The sequence below is a fragment of the Drosophila hydei genome, unplaced genomic scaffold (genome assembly GCF_003285905.1).
Source record: "Drosophila hydei strain 15085-1641.00,03,60 unplaced genomic scaffold, DhydRS2 tig00008135-arrow-pilon, whole genome shotgun sequence".
In the NCBI taxonomy this organism is placed as follows: Eukaryota; Metazoa; Arthropoda; class Insecta; order Diptera; family Drosophilidae; genus Drosophila; species Drosophila hydei.
Window position 1 is genome coordinate 2900487 of NW_022045844.1, and position 19603 is coordinate 2920089.

Consider the following 19603-nt stretch of genomic DNA (forward strand, 5'->3'; position numbering starts at 1 on the left):
AGGGAAATTCGAATTCGTTTTTCCAGTTGGAAATTCTTTTTGCTGCAGCTGTTTGCAATTTTGCATTACAATTTCCAATGGCATTTTAATATGCGCGCTGTCTGTGCCAAAATGCTGTAACAAATACGGGAAGGGAAAAGGGGAGGGGGCGGTATCAAACTGATATTAATCATATAGTATACGGCCCACGCGATATTTACTGATCAATTAAAAAATCTATATGGCTGGATGTTGCATGTGTGGAGGCAAAAGCTGCTGCAGACAGAGTCAGACTGATTCAAAGAATTTATGCTTCAAAAGTGTGGGAGAGTGAGAGAGGGAGAGACAGAGAGAAAGAGAGTGCGTGTAGGTGTGTTGCCGTGCGTGTGTGTGTGTGACTTGTGTGTCGTGTGCACAAGCGCCAACAACAAAGGAAAACTGAATTTTCCGAAAATGCTAAAAACGAATCTTTCTCTTTTCTTGCGCGCGTGTGTGTAAAATGACGTCTATAGCAGCTGCTGCAGGTGTGTGCCACACACACCTACCTACACCTGGCTAACATTTATTGATATATTTATAGATGCGTGTTTGATTTATAACAAACAAAATTGCAAACTGGACTTGATTCCATAAAGCTGCTAATGATCAAATATTGTCTAAGGCAACAAGCAAAAGAGCATAGCTGTTCGCGCTCTCTCTCTCGCTTGCTTACTCTACCTCTGCCGCTCTCTCCCTCTCTGCTGTGCTTGCCTCTCTCTCTTACGCTCAGCGGGCAGCTGCTGCGCTCTGCGGCACTCCCCGAGATTTTATTTATACACTTGCCTCTGGGGGCGAAACTAGATACACGCGAGACTTTTCCTTCTTATTAGACTGTTTCGGTTTCTGTTTTAGTTTTTTTGAAAAGATTTCGAATATTTTGTGAAAGAAACGCGTCAGTTGGCATCACGACTCGGCAAAGTTCAAAACGTTTCGCGAACACTTTTCGGCTAGCATCAAGTTTTAGTCTTTTTTTCTGCATTTGTATAGGGAAAGTTCAGTCGGTCATTAGAGTGCAAATTGGGTTTTTATTGGGGAATTTTCGAGTTAAGATTGGCAGATTTTTGAATTTTGAGTTTTGAGTGCGGCACAAAATGGCGGATGTGGAAATTATGCAAACGATGACGGAAGTCAAGAAAACGAAGAAGGTCAAGAAGTCGTCAAAACGTCGCGAATCCGAAGTGCAAATCAGCGAGGTGGATGCCACCAACGAGGAAAGGGGGTAGGTGGAACGTGTTACGTGTGGTTCAGTACAGAAAGCAGATGAAAATTTCTAAACCAAAAAAAGAGTATAGAGAAAACTGCCAAATATCCAGCAGTATATTTGGTATTTTTCGATATTTTTCTGGTATTTTTCTGGTATTTTGGATGGGTGTTTCTTTTATTGTCTCGTCTTTGTTTCGTATACCCGTATATCATTCGATCTATTCGAAATTCGTTCAAAAATATATATATATTTCTCATGCACATTCGCTCACAAATATATATACCAAATATATATATCTGAAACGATCACAAATAAAACTATCCAAAGTACTCGCATAATATTAATCGAACGACACGTTTACTACCTTCTTTCCTCGGCAAAACTGTTTACTAAAAGGTACCCAACATAAAGCTGTCGTTGTCTATAAATGTCTATAAATGTCTACACACACCAAAAACCAACAAGAAAACAACAACAACAACAACATACACTGAACAACACACCAAGAAAACAAAACAAATAAACTGAGAAACTGAATAACAAGTGAATACATACATTATATCGAGTATGGCCACATATACATACTATAGCTACCCAGTGAATATACATGATATATACAACAAGCACATTTTACACTGACCCACACGCAATTTGAATACTCCTATATGGACTCTATCCGTTAATACTTATTCTATATGTTTAACTTTGATCGAGATCTTTTTGGTTTGGCTACATCGTCGTGTGTCCTTTTTGCAGTTAATTTCAGTGGCGAATACACAAAGGCCATGGACAAGGACTGGCACTCGGGTCACTTCTGCTGCTGGCAGTGCGATGAGAGCCTAACTGGACAGCGTTACGTCATCCGGGACGATCATCCCTATTGCATCAAGTGCTACGAGAACGTCTTCGCCAACACGTGCGAGGAGTGCAACAAGATAATTGGCATCGATTCGAAGGTGAGCTTAGCAGCTGGAACTATATTAAATAAGAGATGGAAATTTAACGGAAAATATATCATATAAAAGCTTAAAAATTTAATCATAAAATTAAACAATTAAGAGAATGAATAATAATAATAATAATAATAATTATAATAATAATAATAATAATAATAATAATAATAATAATAATAATAATAATAATAATAATAATAATAATTATCATAAAACAGATCAAAGAAAAATATTGAAAAAAATAATGGATTAAAAACAGATGCAAAAATAGGTCGAAGCGTTGCTCAAATAATAGATTGAATATTATTTTGAAAAATAGATTCAGTAATAGATGAAATAATTAATCGAAAATACATGCAAAATAGATCGAATAATAGATCATAAAATAATATAGATATAAAAAAAATAGATCATAAATATTAGACTAAAAAATTGATTGCAACATACATGAACAAATAAATATATGAATTAATAGTGTCTAGAATTCCAGAAAACAAAGATAAAGCTTGATAAAGAAATTATAGAAAATGCAAATTAAAACCAAATGAAATTTCCTTTCAATAAATAGATTCTGAAATGGATTTCATTTAAATTAGTTAATACTCATATTGAGATCATCTTTTATATTTACATGCAAATTAGAAACAGAAATAGAATAGATCATCTCAAGTGCAAAGCATTATTTTTTAATATTTCAAAAAAATGTTGAAACCAGATCAACTCATTGTAGAACAAATGGATCTTCCAGAAATTAATTTTAAAATTTATTTAGATATTTGTTTTAGATTTATGTAACATCTATAAAACATATAATTTTGATAGTTATTCAATTGTTGATAGATAGATATACATAGAGAACATTAGTAGGAATCAAATAATAACAAGTTAGTTCAGAGACAGGCACTGCAGAGTATCTAAAATTAGACATATTATTTTGACTAAAATTAAAGATAATTTATTAACAGCTTCAAATATTAAGCTCTGAGTAAATTACAAAGTTAATGTTTTATATATTATAGGTTTCCCATTTTATAGGTTTTCTATTTTGCTAAGATAGCAAAAGACTTTATTTTGAATGTAGTTAAAATGATCTTCATTTTATTTTTATTTCTAAATTCTTCATTAAATCTAAGCTTCTTTCCTTTCATTTCACCATAGGATTTATCGTACAAAGACAAGCACTGGCACGAGGCCTGTTTCCTCTGCTTCAAATGCAATTTGAATCTGGTCGACAAGCAGTTTGGAGCGAAGGCCGATAAGATCTATTGTGGCAACTGCTACGATGCGCAGTTCGCGTCCCGTTGCGACGGCTGCGGCGAGGTATTCCGTGCAGGTGAGTTCAACAACTACAACAGCTGTGCCACCAATTGTGGCATACTTTGTGGCGGCCACTGTAAATAGTATCCATATATTTATATATATAGAGATATATAGCCTAAGTTGAAAATAATGAGCGGCTGCAACCCGTTTTGGTGGGAGACTCGGGAGAGAAATGACATTTTTGTGTGCCAAATTAATTGCATTTGCAGGGCAATTTGTTGCCAACGGGTGACATATTCCATAAATCGCCAATGCGCGCGGCCATTTGAACGTATATAACAGACGCGCATATTGCATGCCCTGCAGTGGAGTTGCTGTGTGGGGTATGCTGTGCTAGCAACAGCAGTTGAATGCTGTAAGCAGCTGAGCTAAGAGAGAGCTTTAGAAAAGCTTTCGTATTGTAAAAGCTCATTTAAGCCTTGAGCGACCATTGAGAGACTCTTGTGCTCATCTGCAAAGCTTAGAATACTTAATAGATAATAAATATGGGAAGAGTGCTGAAAGCTTTTTGAAGTCTATATGAAATATGACTATGATAATGTTAAGAGACATGGAAATATCTGAGTGGAAGTTAGAAATTTATGAATAACGAATCGTATCTCATGAAATTAAAACTTGAGCAGCCTTAAGAAACGTGTAAATATTAATCAGAGCAAAGATAGGAGTCACTTAATGCTCAGTGAAAGCTTTGTAAAGCTCTTTAAATGCTCCCTTAAGTCTACTGTTATGTCATCATAAAGCTCATTTATTATTCTCTCATTTATCATTCTCTACAAGACTATTGTTAAGTTCATATAAGGCTTGCCAAAGCTGCTGAAGGTCAGGCTTACCTTAGCTCTCAAGCTCTGAGTTACTAATGCTCATGACAGGGTATAGCTAGCTAACGATAATACGATACTCAACTAAAACTTCAGTGCTGGAAGTAATTTATGTCTGTTAATATTTGATGAAAGCGCGTCTCGAATAGTAATTGACTTATGTTAATATTTGTGCTGCCTACAGGGTATATTTGTAGTCGTGTTATCTTCACTTGAACGCTCCACTAATGAACCTGCTACAGTTGAGTGCGTGCAGCGTTCGCTGCCAGCGGCCCCGTTGTCGTAAATGTCCGATATCTGTTTTCATTATACGTTGACTTAACTGCAATTTGTGTCCAAGTTTTCGTGCGCGAGATGCTCGAGACATAAGTCGAGTCGAGGCGACTTGAGTCGACTGCAAGTTCATTGCCAGCTGCCCACGCTCCACGACGGAGCTCCACAATCCAAAAGCAGCTGTGCGGCAGGCCCTGAACCCGAACTCGCACAGGTGCATGACATTGTTTTCATTATTATTTGGCAGGCGGAGGGAGAAGGCTAACAGAAAGGTGTTAAATGTGACAAGCGCTCCAGTTGTTTGTGCCCCACTCAAAGTCAAAACAAATACGTTTCAGCTAAGAAAAGGTCTTATTCATATATAACATGTATGGCTGCTGATAAACCTCAATCGAGAAGCAACTGGGAACGTTTCTCATATCAATCAGGTGCTAAGCCAATTGAAGCTGTTACCAAAAATGGCATTTCACTTGAAAGTACATTGTTGACATTGCCAATTACGAGAGCTGGCTGATAAATATCTAGTGAGATCAATGTCAGCAAAGCGGCCCACACGCTCGACTGCCGCTGCCACTGTCAATTGCAATGACATTTAAATACCTCTAGCTGTATACAAATATTTACATCTTTATTCATTTGATTCTCTGCCTTCTGTTTGCCAAAGGTGTCGCGTTTGCTTTGCCTATTCAGGCATTAACTAATTGTCTAATCAAATATATATTAGATATTTGCTCATTTGCCAATTTTAGTTGTGGACATAGCATAACATTAACCCTTTCTTATGCACTGCTACCTGTTGGAAAGGGGTATATTTGCTTTGTTGAAATTAACTGAAGCAAGCAAGAGTGGCAGATGTCTATAGGGAAATTATATACTTTTGATATGGATCAACAAACGTATGGATCTAGACTTTGATGTTTGTATCTCCATCTATTGGTTTGCCCTCTTCTCTCTCTGTCTGCCCGTCGCTTTGTCCGTAAAATTGATCATCTTGGTAATTATAGTTGCTTAGAATACATTGTTCTTCCCTTTTTCCTTCTTCTAGTACTTTTTATAGCTAGTTATTCCATTAATCTGTAGTTCCTCTAGGAAATTTTTGATATTCTTACTATTTTAATGAACTCCGCTATTTGACCATTTCCTATAGAATTAGTCATCAAATACATTATTCATTATTCATTGTTCAGGGTATCTCCGAGTCGTGCACTCCCCACCAGTGCACTCTCAGTTGATAATTGTCAAGTCTGTCTGTCACAAATTGTTTAGATTGCAACGCCCACTCAACATATTCGTATGGTATTGATCGAACAAGACTTTATTGATGTATATATGCATATATATACATCTGATAAATATATATAAATAATCACCATCGGCCATGTCATCTATGTTAATTCGTGGCAAATTGTGTAGCATATGTTTAATGCGTTGTGTCTGACTCATCAGATATTTGTGTTTATATTTTCTTATAGAATTCATATTTAAATTTTCATCTGTTTTTTTTTGGTAATGAAACTTGTTTTTATTATTATTTTTTTCTGTATGCTTTTGTTGTTGTCTGCGCATGATTTGTGGCTTTTAAATAGCTTTTGCCTCAGCGTGTTGAGGAATTATTATTGAAGATCGTTGATAAGCGTGTGGAATTAAATTAATGTGTTTTATATAGCTATTGTATTTTATTCGAAAATAAAAAAATATAATAAAAACTGTGGCTAGAAGTACTTAGCGCAACTGACAGAAATTTGCTAAATTAAGCCAATTGTGGATTATAAAATATAATGAAAACTTGTTGAGCAGACTTGATTTTAGCAAGCAGAAATCTTTTAAACTAAATATGATATAAGACTTGGGTCTTTCCGTGTCAAGTGTAATTACCTAGTGTCAACTGATTGACTGACAAAGGCACTGTTTATATATACACTTGAGCTGTATATCACATAAGATAATTTGTATATCTAGTCTGCCAGCCTGGGCTGCCTTGCTTTTCTAACTAGTCACTTGAAAAGAGTACAGGGCATAACATATAGCAACATATCGACTCACGAGCAGTATTTACCTAGTAAACTCCACACATCTGCTCTCAGCCTAAACCATTTGAGAATTACAATCATTAGAGTTGACTTTGAGTGACTTTTCTACAGTGATGTCAGCTCTTTCCTCACCTCGCTCTCTCTTCGCTCTTGCAGCCGCACTTGAAGCAGCACTCCAGCTGCTGCCTCTGCTGCACTTGCAGTCATTTACCGTTTGATTGCCTAATTGCTTAATTGATTGGCAGATAAGAAGAATGTGTGTAGTAGAGTCAATTTAACTGCAGCTAAATTGATTTCTATGTAGTAGATCGCATGCTGGTAGCTGATCAGAAACCCACGCATATTGCCACAACATTTCCGTCCAAGCAAAGCAATTAATCAGAGGGGGAAAAACAAACATGAGAAACAAATAATAAATGTCAGCCGTATAAGGAGAAAGGCCTTTAGGGCTCTGTGTGGCTGTCTAACTATAAATGGGAGCATGTTATGCACGCAATTTCCCACTTGGGCGGCATTTGAGAGTGGCAAAGCAGTTGACAATTTCCATATCGCATTACCTGACTGATGCCAGCTTCCCACATGCAGACAACATTGGCTGGCTTCCTCGATCGTGTGGCTAACCTCGATCGCAGAGGCGTGGCGGCATTGTCAGGGGCATTGGCAAGGCACTTGACGAGCATCTGCATAACATTTAAGCTGGTCAGTCGAGACGAGTCGCGTCGAGTGGAGTCGAATCGAGTCGAGTCAGTCAATCAGACTGTCAATCTGCTGCAACCAGTTTCCGCCTGTCAAAATAATTCATAAGTGAGCCTAAATGGCACGTTGCAGTCAGCTGCAGCCTTGTTTTCGTTCGATCTGAATGCAACTCGAACCTAAGCCGAACGCAACTCGAACAGACGCAAACTCACCACAACTCAACGCGAACTCACCACGGCTGGCTGTTTGTTTACGTTGTGGGTTTTTGTTTATGGCGCTCGTGCTCAGTCTCAAAACGGCTTTCAGAACGCCTTGGCCAGTGCCGCGGACGTAACCGAGTGTAAATTGTATTTGAATTGAGGCAACGTGTTGCATGTCCACTATCAATCGACATAAGCAGAGCGGCTATTAAAATTATTTACAACGTGAATTGCAACAACAGAACATCAAACAAAACTAGAAAAAAAGTATTTTTGCACCTTCCTTAATTGTTTAAGGAAATGTTCTTGTAAACATTTCGACTGCAGCTGCCAGCAGAGTCGTAAACTTGCAACTGATATTGAACACGCCGTGGCACGCTGCGTATGCGCAATATTTCCACAACCCACACGCACAGTTGAGACGAGGTTTGACAGGCATTGCATAATATTGTAATATCGCTAGGTGTCGCCAGTCAATTTTCAATATGAAATAAATATGAAACCAGCCAGACTTAGCGGGAATCCAATTGGATTCCACTTAGAAATTGCATACCAAAACCGGAAACGAATTTGAGCTGCTTTTTGGGCTGCATTTAAAAATGCGGCGATAGCATCGACGTGTGCCACATTTAAAGAGCTAAATGGAAAACATGAAAAGCAGCAACACACACACCAGTGCACACACACAGACAGGCACAACAGCAACGGCAACAATCAGCATGAATATGCACGCAAAGAGTCAGGTCGAAGCCCACTTGAGCTGGCATTTCTTTTTTATTTATTGTTGGCACTGCAATTGAATGCCAATTGAAATGAAATCGAAATCAAAATCAAAATCAAAATGAAATCGCATTGAAATTATGAACGAAGCCTGAACTTAATTAATTGAAGAGCAGCCAGCTTGTAGTTGCTGTAAATAAAAGCATTTCAAGCTAGGTAGCTGACCCAATAAGACGTTCGCTCTCAGAGCCCTTGATCAAGTGTTTACATCATTCAAACCGATATGTATATATATATATATATATATATGCATGGCATACGTAAGAGGTGCTTAAGCAAATGAATTGAATGTCATTTGTCTGTTGGGCTTATCAGAGAAGCCGCCGCAACAACAACAATAAATTTCAATTTCGATTTCAATTTAAATTTCTCTTTTTAGCTTTTTGGCTGACAAAAACTAATAAATCTCGTAGTTTTTTCCCTCTTTTGCCCTGCAGCCGTTGACATCTGTGCAGGCGGGTCAAATGGCCAAACAAAGAGACATCTTTGACAGTCTCAAGCGAGATCAGATCGTGATATTGTCATGTTTAGCCGGCTTAAAGACGTTGCCAAAGGTCAGCGGGAAGTGTTTGCTTTATGGCATAAAGCTCAGGTCTAGCCTAGCTCGAATTGAGCTACTTGGCTTCGATTGAGTTTTATTTGCCGTTTGGTATTGATGTTTAGGGAGAGTTGCCAGACTGTTAATGGAAAATCAACTGATCACTTGATTACTACTCAGCTCTGCTTGCGTTACTTAAATTTAAATTCATTTAAAGATCAATGCATTTTCTTATTACTTTTTAATTTACTATATTTGACGAGAGTTGCCAGACTCTTACTGAGTTGTTCGTCTGGCAACATTGCATCTGGCTTACCTCTTCTTAGCCTAATTTTAGTTTGAGCTGCCATTTAATGAATATCAATTTAAATTTCCTCATCATTTAGACTTGAGTAAATTGAATTTGTGTCAGAGTTGCCAGATTGCTATGTGAAATTTATAGGAATTGCTGTACATATGACTTACTGTTTCTCAATTTTAAGTCAAGCAGTAAAGCTATCTCTTATGAAGGTCCTTTTTGCACATCTGTCATCTTTTGAAGCTGAGTAGAGTTGCCAGACTTCTAATTCAGAGCTGGCCACTCTAGTTAAGAATGAGCTTTTGATTCGTTAAAGCCATTAGGTAACAATATTATTATGCTCAATCTATTTCTTATAATTTTTCCTCTAAGCTGGCTAATTCTGTTCAAATAGAGTTGCCAGACTTGAGTTAAAACGCTTTATTTCTCACTTGAAATATAGATTTTTTGATGAATTGACACTTAGTCATAAAACACTTAAGCTGATACTTATTGCTCTACCATTTCGCCACTTTTATTCTAACAGCGTTGCCAGACGTCAGTTTAAGAACTTGAAATTTGCAGTTTCTTTATAGTTTTCAATTAGCCAATGACAGTTAGTAGTAAATTACTTATGTTTGTCATTTTGAATGGCTGCTCTCTCGCTTGACTGCGAATTAGCCAAGAATAATTGAGCAGAGTTGCCAGATCAGCTCATGGCAGTGGCTTGTTCTTTGACACTTATTGCTATAAAGCATTGATTGAGTGTTAACTGCAAGCAAATTGCGAATAAAATCGGAGTAAACGTAATTTGAATGCTCGACCGCCCGCAATGTCAGCTGCACGGCAAAAGCAGAAAAAACCAAATTTTAGCTGAGCTCTGTGAAAAAGTTGTTGCTTATAAATGCAGAACGCGTTTGCGTGCGACACTTTCCATTTCGGTTTGGCCACGTAATCGCCAAGCGTCGTCTCAAGCCGGCAATCAATCAATCAGTCAATCGTTCGCAGCAGCAGCAGCAGCTCCGTCTGTCTAGGCTAAAGCTGAAGCATTTCAATGTCGCCTCCTCCGATCCGCACTTGACCTCAGCGCGGCTATTGGCGGCGTCTCTACATGTTTCAGTGTTGTTGTGGGCGTTCTGTGGCAAGTCGTGGGCGAAATCTTTGGCGACTCGACTTCAATTAGTTATAATTATTTGTGTGTTTGCTGAGGAAACCCAACGAATGCTCGCGCTGTGGTTTAGTAATCCAAGCAATGCCACCTAAATTATTAGCCAGATCTTAATTACCTGCCCATATATATATATATATATATATATATATATATATATATATATATATATATATATATATATAGATGGATCTATATACTTATATATATTCACTGAGTGGATTTCCTGTAGGCCAAAAACTTCTCTATTTTTTGTCAATTTCCTGCCTCAAGCAATTTATTTGTTATTGTTTTTTGTTTTTACTTTTGTAAAAAGTTAATTATTTAATGATTTATGAAAGGCAGCGTCGTCGTTGCTGCTGCCCGGTTTGTTATTTATAAACATTCTCTAAGTTTTAATGAAACTTGTTGCTCGGTCAGGCAAATTTTTGAATGTGATGTCATTGCCTTGAAGCTGGAGACTCGACGTCGCCAAATTTGCGCGCTGACAGCCGTTGGCTGAAATTTATAGAGTATTGTTAGGGTATCTGTTTAAGCGGCGATCAGCTGACCCAGTTAACGAGCAGTTGATGGCATCTCTCAGCTGGCTTAGACTCGTTGACTCTGTGTTTAAGCCAAGTCGTGACTTATTAGGCCAGTTGCAAGTTTCTGACTCTGGTTGGCTCTGCATTTAAGTAGCTCACTCACACTCGCACTTACGCTCAGTTGGTATAGCTGTCAATCATGACTGACGTTGATGTATTGAGCTCGCGCATGAAGTCGCGTTTGCATTTGCAAACCAAAACAATTGGCGCCGATCGCATTAAGAAGGCCAAGGACAACAACGAGGACATTGCCGTCTTGAGCATGTTCCTGCCCAATGCCAGCGCCGTCGAGGAGAACCGCAGCTTCTACTGCTCCCTGGGTGACTACTGCCGCCTGGGCGATCCCCGTGCCACCAAAGCAGGTAATGATGGACCCAAATGGGCAGCGCCAGCTGCTCATAAACTAACTATGTTAATTAAATCCCCGCGATACATCATAATTTATCAATATTACTGGCCATTAACTAGCCCGAGTGCTGGCCAAATTGGTAAAAGTCACAAAACAGACAGCGAATAGATTCGACGCCCCCATGGATTAGCTGGAGGTGTTGTGGCCCAGCTCTCTATAACGTCATCGCAGCTTTCGAGCTGCGATCTGCGGTCCGCTTGAGTCTGCGATGAGTAAGTGGCAGCCAAAAAAATACACTGAAAGAAAGCGGCTGTCATACAAATGATGCGATTAGACGGGCGTTGATCGCGTTTTATGAATTATTCTAATTGGAAAATTGCTAAATTTGTCTCACATGATGTTGAATGGGTTAATGATAATCTGCTACAATTATGTTTAAATAACCAATTGACTTTTGGGTGTTTAAGTAAGGTTTATGTTTTTTATATATATATTTAGATGGTCTTTTTAGGAAATATATTTTTTTTCGATTCGAACATTTCTCTCAACGCAGTGTTCCAATTAGTAGACTATTGATCAATCTAAACCGAATTCCAACTTAATTTAGCGGAAGAGCAAAAGCATTTAGAAATGTTAACTAAATTCCCATTTAAGGGAAACCCGTGTAACATAGCATAACATCGCTGATGCGCAGCTAATGCAATTCAATTAATTAGGGAAATGTTAAAAAAAATTCCCTTAATTTTTTATGTAAGCTTTATGTAAGCTGTTAGGTCATTATGTTAAGGAGCTGCTCATTAAATTTCCTATTAAAGGAAATTCTATATTTTAACAGATAAGTTATTAATTTAAGGGAAATTCGAAGGCGAATTTCTTGCCAAGAAAATTCCATACGTAAGCTCGAATAACTACCAAGCTAACTTTCTTTACTTTATCACATATGATGTCTTCAGACACTTAACTTTTATGTCATAAATTTGTCATGCAATTTGGCCAACTTTTGTGCTGCCATAATTTGCCAACATATGAAATGGCTTTTCTCCATATAGCCCAAAATTAAAGCAGAACAATAGAATTGCTGCCCTGACATTATTCGAGTCAATTAGGCTGCGCTGTCGCAGTCAGTGAACCCAGATTTTGGTAAAACTTTTCGGCTCAGTCTTTATATTTGGCAACAAATTTCGAGCACGCAATAAATAAACGAAACAGATTTTTATGCACACCATCAGGGCTGAAAGCCACTATATAAAGACTAGATATATATTTATATGTCTCGTGAGGTTCATATTTCGCTCTTGTCTCTTGAAACTCGCAAAATTTGAATAATTTTTGCATTAATTGTTATGAAAAAGTGAGGGGGTTAGGGCAGGGGTAGGGGTAGGTGTAGGGGTAGGGGCTTAGGGGTTGCCTCTTCGACAGTTGCATGTCAGCTGCTCATAACGCTAGTTCCCATTTATATATTTATTATTTTCTACAGTTATTATTGAAACCAAATTCTGATTGGGTTTTCTGGTTTGATGGCTTCGGCCTGAATGTGTCTGGTTGGAATTTGGGTCTATTTACCGATAAGCCGAAAAGTTCAAGGTTGCAATGAGTGAAAATTGATTTGGTCTGTTGCAGGCACCAAGAAAATGGAATACAAAACCCGGCAGTGGCACGAGAACTGCTTCTGCTGCTGCGTCTGCAAGATGGCCATTGGCACGAAGTCGTTCATACCGCGTGAGCAGGAGATCTACTGCGCCGGCTGCTACGAGGAGAAGTTTGCCACGCGCTGCATCAAGTGCAACAATGTGAGCCAGCGACGAGTGCACTGAGCCTAGTTGAACAGCTACTAATTGATCTTCTCTTGATTGGCTTGATAGGTCATCACCTCTGGGGGCGTGACCTATAAGAATGAACCGTGGCATCGCGAGTGCTTCACGTGCACCCACTGCAACATCACGTTGGCCGGGCAGCGGTTCACTAGCCGCGACGAGAAGCCCTACTGTGCCGAGTGCTTTGGCGAGCTGTTCGCTAAACGTTGCACCTCGTGTGTGAAGCCCATTACAGGTGAGTCGAAGAAACTGAGCAGCTCTATAGACTAGTTGGCTAACTCTCCCTCTCTCTCTCTCTCTTTTTGCACAGGCATTGGCGGCACTCGCTTCATTTCGTTCGAGGATCGGCACTGGCATCACGATTGCTTTGTCTGTGCCAGCTGCAAGGCCAGCTTGGTGGGACGCGGCTTCATCACCGACGGCCCCGACATCCTGTGCCCCGACTGTGCCAAGCAGAAGCTGATGTAAAGCGCGAACGCCCCCCGCCCCTCCCACTCCAATCAAATCAAATCAAAATGGATCAAAAACTGGGGCCAAGTGCCAGCGATAATTAGCCATAAAAAATCGAGAAAAAAATGGATCAAAAATCAGAATATGTATTAAACGATATATATATCTATATATATATATATATATGCAAACAAAATAATGCCTTACACATATATTAGATATCGAGAATTAGCTAAAACAAAAAAACAAACAGCAAAGGAAATCCTAAAACAAAGCAAAACTTTTTATGTAAAATTTGAGAAACGCTCGAAACGTTATGGAGCGATAGCAGCAACACTTGATATTTGATATTATTTTTGTGCTTTATTTGTCGAATTGTATAAAATTATAAAATATATAATTATTTATTATTTGTAATTGCATTTGAGCGCGCGATAAACCGAAAAACGGAGCAGGAGAAAACTAAAACAAAAGCAAACAATGGAAAAACTTGTAACTATTGTATGTAAATGTTTATTTATTTATTTTAAGTTCTTTTAACACACACAAACACACACACAGAGACAGAGATGGAAGGAGAGTAAGAGAAAGTGGAAGAGTGAGCCAGAGAGAGAGAGAGAAATGCGTGCAAAAGTTTCCTAACAGCGGGTTATTTTCTTCAGTTAAATATTTAACTTTTTCGAACAACTTTTATCTATGTTATTAAACAAAAACCATATTTAAACACACAATAGCAATTGAATTGTTTAGTTTTATTATTTTATTTTTGTGATGTTTGTATTTTATTGGAGCACAAAGCGCAAACTAAATAAATTCCCACACACACACATAATTATTTTACAAATGCCAACAAAATGTCAATGTCCTTAACTATTTAAAGCTAAATAAATTAATAATATTATATGTGGTGTTTTCTTAATTCATTTTTATAATGGTTTTATGTTGCAGTTACTCTAAATTAAGTTAGAATTTTAAATGATATACATTTTGTCAGCCGTTAATAAGAAATCTGCCAAATGATTGGAATTTCAATTCAAATTCAAAAATGAAAAGCCGTTGAAGCTCTTACGTTACGTATGTCATCGGCGCAATAAAGAGCAACGCAAACGCACGCTGAGCAAAACAGCGTAAAAATGAGTTCACAAAACTGTTAACGAAATGTTATAAATTCAACATTCACTGTGAATGACAAATAAGCAAAACAATAACAGCTTGATGATGAGCAACCAAAACAAGCCGGATTTAAAAATTATTCTAGAATTCAGGTAACATTAAATGCTATAAATATTTAGCAATATTCAAGCAAACTGTGCTTTTAGTGCTGGCGCGGAGCTGCTGTTCGGCAATATCAAACGACGTGAAATCTCCTTGGATGGCACGCAAAAATGTGAGCACTATAAGTTCTCGTCTCCAATTTATTGCAGCTGTTTAATGGTTTATTGCAGGGACAATTGCGAATTTGCTAAAGTGGATGCACGTAAACATTCTTACCGAACGGCCGGAACTATTCATACAAGGAGACACAGTGTAAGAAGGAGAGACAGCGTAACACGTGCGGCTCATATAATGATTCTTCTGTTTCAGACGGCCTGGAATATTGGTGCTGATCAACGATACGGACTGGGAGCTTCTGGTAAGTAATGTTGGGCTTCAGATTTATATACATTTTATCTATTGTGCTTAACTAGGGTGAGCTGGAGTACGAGCTGCAGCCGAACGATAATGTGTTATTCATCTCAACACTGCACGGCGGATAATAGTGGCAGCTGCTCAATAACAGCGACTGCTATGTTAACTAGTATAAGTAAAAAGTTTTGTATTTAAAAAAATAAAAATAAAATCAAATTTTATACAGATCAGAATTACGTCCCTCTACCATAAATGGCAAAGGCCCACACGATGGTTCGGGCAGTAAAGATTTTCTTCATATTGAAGTAAGGTATGGGAATTCTGCTGGTATATAAAGCAGTGATGTTCAGAATAAGCAGTTGAGAATTACAAGCGCAACATGCTGAGTAGAAGTTCTAATTGAGCGCATTCTTATAAGATTAACGATCTCCTGCTGACAGCTTAACGACGACGCCTCTTTTTGTATATTTCGAAGCAACATTTATTCAATTCTCTGCTTATGTGTATACATTATTCAAATATTAAAAGATATGCAATTATTTATGTATATTTTGTTTTCTTTTACGATAATTTAAAGATAGGCACTTAATTTACATATATTAACTAACTGTACGTTATGAATTTCGATTTCGATAAATGTTTCGTTTTTATATTTTCTATTTTCCTTTTCGGCTGGCACTTTGTCTGTGCCATTCGATTTGTGTGTGTGTGTGTGTGTTTCGTGTGTGGGTTGAAGGCGTAGATTAAGGTTGATTAAGAGCTATGAAATATATTTTGACATTGACACATTGAATTCAATAATTTCAAATTTTCTATATGAAGAAAAAAACAAAGAGAAAAACTGCATCCAGGGCAAATAATAATACAATAGGATGAAAATTGATGACAAAAAGTTAACGCAACTAAAATCAAATAAATAATAAATAACAAAAATTATAATAAGTATGCATGCATATATATGTATATGTATATGATAATTTGAATCTGATGAAACCGTTTCGCTAAAGCTATGTATACTCTCTTCTAGTCCTCCTCCTCCTCCTCCTCCTCTTGCTCCTCGTCCGCATTTCCCTTTCCTCTCTCTCGCTGGTATTCGAGATTGCTTCACTTATTGCTCTCGGGTGGACTCGCTGCCTCAGCTGCGTGGGCGTACGATTTGTAGCGACGCAGTATAACGGTCGAGCTGCTCGTGTTCGTGCTCGTGCTGGTGCTGGCCAGGGTCGTGGACCAGCTGCCTCTGTTGCCAGACAGCTGCTCGGCGGCTAAGTGGGCATGCTCCTGATCCGGCGTTATGGACATATCGGACAGTATGCCGCTCTCTAGATATAGAGTATAGGAAGAGTGTGGGTTATGCAGGTATATCATTTGAAAACTCTCTCCAGCAATAGACATAGAGCATGCAGCACAACAACTAGTTAGGTGGGCGGAAGGTGTTTGAGGTGGGGTCTATATACATATATACAGCAGAGTAATACTGGGGATTGGTGTGTGTGTGTGTGTTTTATATACATGGGATTTGGAAACATTAAACAAACATAAACAACAACTAAAAGGAACCCTTGGCAGCTAGAAGAAGTAGCACAATTCAAGCTCTATACCCATGGACAGCTGGCTGACAATTGTCGTCGAACGCTTGTGTTGTCGCTTGTTGCTTCGGTTGGAGCCGCTGCTCGTGAGCGTGGGCGTGGCCTGCCCTCTGGCAGCTGCCGAGTTCTCCTGCTGCTCGCTGCTGCTGTTCAGCTTCAGCGCCTGCGTCTCATTGATCAGCTCCAAGGTAGCCGGGCTGCTGCTGTTGTTGCTGTTGCTCGAGAGTTTGCTGAAGCTCAGATTGAGGCTATGTCGGCCAGTCTCGTGTGAAGCATGGCTGGAGGAGCAGCCGCCGCTCATGGAGCTGCTGCTCGTGGTGCTGGTGCCGCTGGAGAGCGAGCTCTCCGAGATTAGCGAGTTGGGACGTCGCATGCTGCCCTTGCCAGGCTCAGCGTGGCGCAGCTTGGGTGCTGTAAAGGAATTGGTTAAGCGCTGCATCTCCAGCTTAGCCAGCGACTTACTCTTGTTTAGTTGTGTTAGTGGTATGGAACGATCGCTGATCTGATTGTTGCTGGGACGTATGTCCAGGCAGGGCTTGCTGCCAATGCCCATGGAGGACATCTCCGCTAGGCGAATGTCTGCGAAGACATAGTTAAGATATCAGGAGCTCAGCGCGCTGCTAGTTCAGCTCACTCACCTCGATTTCGTTTCGCCTGCTTCCAGAGCAGCTTGGATATCTCTTCGGTCCAGGCGTTCTTAATGTCCTCCGACATGCACTGCAGCATCCAAGTGTCGTCCGGCTTGCGTTTCCTGAACCAAATCTCAAACTTGGTCGTCGAGTCGCCCGTGTGCGCTGTCAGCCCAATGTCCGAGGTCTTGATGCTGTTCTTGTATATGTAAATGTCCAAGTTCTGCGAGTGGAGAGTGAGCTTCAGGTATGTCCTGGACTGTAGCGGATCAAACCTACCTTGTGGTCGGGGAAACGTCGTGCCTTGCTGAACAGCACCAGCTCCTCGAAGAGGAACACCTGTCGCAGCGTCTTCTTGCCGCCGCGCCCCTGCCACACGAGGAACTCGTTCTGTCGCAGCAGTCGTCCCTGCTCCTTCACATTAACATCGCAGTCCCGCAGCGAGTCCATGGCCAGCAGGTCGTTGCCGTGTCGCAGTTGAAACTTGACCATCTCCTCGGCACGCTGCAGCTCCTCCACATCGGCGGCAATCTCTTGCAGTGCTGCGCCCTCCACACTCTTGACCGCCTTGACCAGCTGCTGCAGCAGCAGCGCATACTTGCCCATGCGCTGGACGGGCTTCAGCAAGTAGGAGGCCAGGTCCATCTTGTCCTGCAGCTGCAGCTGCTTGGGCTTGAAGAAGGAGCTGCCATATTCGCTCAGCAGCGTGTCGCTCTTGGGCTTATTCTTGTTGTACAGCGCATACAAATAGAACTTGGATTCCATTTCCAGGAAGGCGGCGCCCACCTTGAGCGGATTGCGCTCATAGCGCTCCAGTTCGCCAAGGAAGTGCGAATTGTGAAACTCGAAGATCTTCTCAATGTTGCCAAAGATCACGTTCCGCTGACCTCGCAAAGGCTGCGGAATGTCCTCTCGCAACAGCTCATCGATATAGTTCTCGATTACGTAGTACAAGGAGCGCACATAGTCGCGTTCGGTACCAATCATTTCGCGCATGATCAATAGAAGCGTTCTGTACAGGTGGGAGATGGCGGGGCAGGTGAGCAGATCTGATGGAGGAATAGGGGGTTCACTTACTTTTGTATTTTTGGTTCCAAACAGCTGAGCTCCTCTAGTGTGGTCAGCTCCAGATTGGAGGCATGGCACTGTAGGTGGGCATTGGCCTCCATGGGCGAATGCATGTCTATGTAGCGCTTTGTCGACCGGTCGAAGCACTCGTCCTCGAGTAGCTCGTCGTGACTGCAAAGGAATTGCGGCTTCAACTCTGATCTTGGCTCGGCTGCAACACCTCACTCACCTCTTCTCGTTTAGACTCTGACAGCTGCAAATCCTCGCCAGCTTCGGATTGCGTTCGCAATTGTCGCAGACTCCTACGCCGGAGTCGGCTATCTTGGACTGTTGCTCCTCGCCATCGGCATCGCCTAGTCCTAGGCATTCGCGTTCTTGTTCCTCCTCCGGCTCATCCATGTCCTCCAGATTGCGACTCTCGCGCCAGCAGCTGCACTGACTGCCGCCGGCGGCGCCCTCGAAGGAGCTGCCATTGCCGGAGCTGCAGCGGTAGCTGCCACGCTTTGTGGCAGCCTGAGCAGGCGTGCTGCTGGCAGCTGGCAACGTGTTGCTTCTGCGCACAGCCAGCAACTGCTTGTCCAGCAGCGCTGTGGCATTCAGCTCAGCAGCTAGACGCTGCAGCTCCTCCAGGGCACTCGTCTCGCGCTGATGCTGCGTCAGCAGATGCAGCAGTCGAGCGCCGCCTTCGATGCGCTCGCGCGTCTTCTCCAGCTTCTCGGCGAACTGGTCCAGCGCCGTCTTCAGATTGTGTGCGCTCTCGCTGAGCACCGAAATCTTATTGGCTGCCAAGTGCAGATCGCGACCCTTGGCCAAGTGTTTCTGATCAGATCACATAGATTAGATCCAATTGTTGATCTACTATCACGGTGTGTGACTTACTCTGGCTATGAAATAGTATTTCTCGAACTCCAACTCTTGCGCCTTCAGCTGCGCCTCGCTCTCCAGCTGCAGCTGTGCGAATCTTTGCAAGTTTTCAGCGCCGTCATTGCCCAGCCAAGAGGTGACCTACAAAACGGCAGACAGAGGGCAAAATGAGTTTGAGTTAAGTGTGGAACCTTCAGAGACGCGCCCACGCCTATGTCAAGGCTGCTCTCGCCCTCGCCTGACGATCGCCAGCGATGAAAAGTGAAACTCATCGACGATCTAATTAGGCTCCACTTTACAAATTAAAAACCAATCGCGCACAAATCAAATCAAATCAAATGATTCCTCGCTGGGG

The 19603-nt window shown here is 40.8% G+C and overlaps 3 protein-coding genes across 9 annotated transcripts in view; 2 read left to right on the forward strand and 1 right to left on the reverse strand.

The window, feature by feature from the left end:
- The first annotated feature begins 903 nt into the window (after positions 1-903).
- On the forward strand, positions 904-13985 carry LOC115482731 (four and a half LIM domains protein 2-like). Of its 4 annotated transcripts, XM_030225606.1 has the most exons (6): positions 904-1237; positions 1989-2178; positions 3334-3508; positions 12829-12998; positions 13071-13257; positions 13333-13985. In XM_030225606.1, the coding sequence occupies exons 1-6, from the start codon at positions 1110-1112 to the stop codon at positions 13488-13490; spliced, it is 1008 nt and encodes a 335-aa protein (XP_030081466.1). In that variant the 5' UTR covers positions 904-1109; the 3' UTR covers positions 13491-13985. The 4 variants fall into 4 exon arrangements, with proteins under 4 accessions (XP_030081466.1, XP_030081467.1, XP_030081468.1 ...); XM_030225607.1 differs by lacking the exons at positions 904-1237; positions 1989-2178; positions 3334-3508 and adding exons at positions 7620-7779; positions 10954-11221; XM_030225608.1 differs by lacking the exons at positions 904-1237; positions 1989-2178; positions 3334-3508 and adding exons at positions 7620-7779; positions 10981-11221.
- Positions 13986-14677: 692 nt separating this feature from the next.
- On the forward strand, positions 14678-15328 carry LOC115483480 (ubiquitin-related modifier 1 homolog). Its single transcript, XM_030225630.1, has 5 exons — positions 14678-14737; positions 14792-14859; positions 14918-14999; positions 15057-15105; positions 15161-15328. Exons 1-5 carry the CDS (start codon positions 14688-14690, stop codon positions 15227-15229), a joined length of 318 nt encoding a protein of 105 aa, XP_030081490.1. The 5' UTR covers positions 14678-14687; the 3' UTR covers positions 15230-15328.
- Positions 15329-16049: 721 nt separating this feature from the next.
- LOC111593213 (rho guanine nucleotide exchange factor 40) overlaps positions 16050-19603 on the reverse strand; it is a 52642-nt gene continuing 49088 nt past the window's right edge. For all 4 annotated transcript variants that reach the window (XM_023305859.2, XM_023305860.2, XM_023305861.2 and 1 more), the window contains 8 exons: positions 19264-19389; positions 18614-19203; positions 18394-18555; positions 17596-18328; positions 17326-17539; positions 17150-17266; positions 16700-17098; positions 16050-16420 (listed from right to left, as the gene is read on the reverse strand). In XM_023305859.2, coding sequence (XP_023161627.2) covers positions 16206-16420; positions 16700-17098; positions 17150-17266; positions 17326-17539; positions 17596-18328; positions 18394-18555; positions 18614-19203; positions 19264-19389 — 2556 coding nt within the window. In that variant the 3' untranslated portion in view covers positions 16050-16205. The remainder of the gene's footprint in view (positions 16421-16699; positions 17099-17149; positions 17267-17325; positions 17540-17595; positions 18329-18393; positions 18556-18613; positions 19204-19263; positions 19390-19603) is intronic.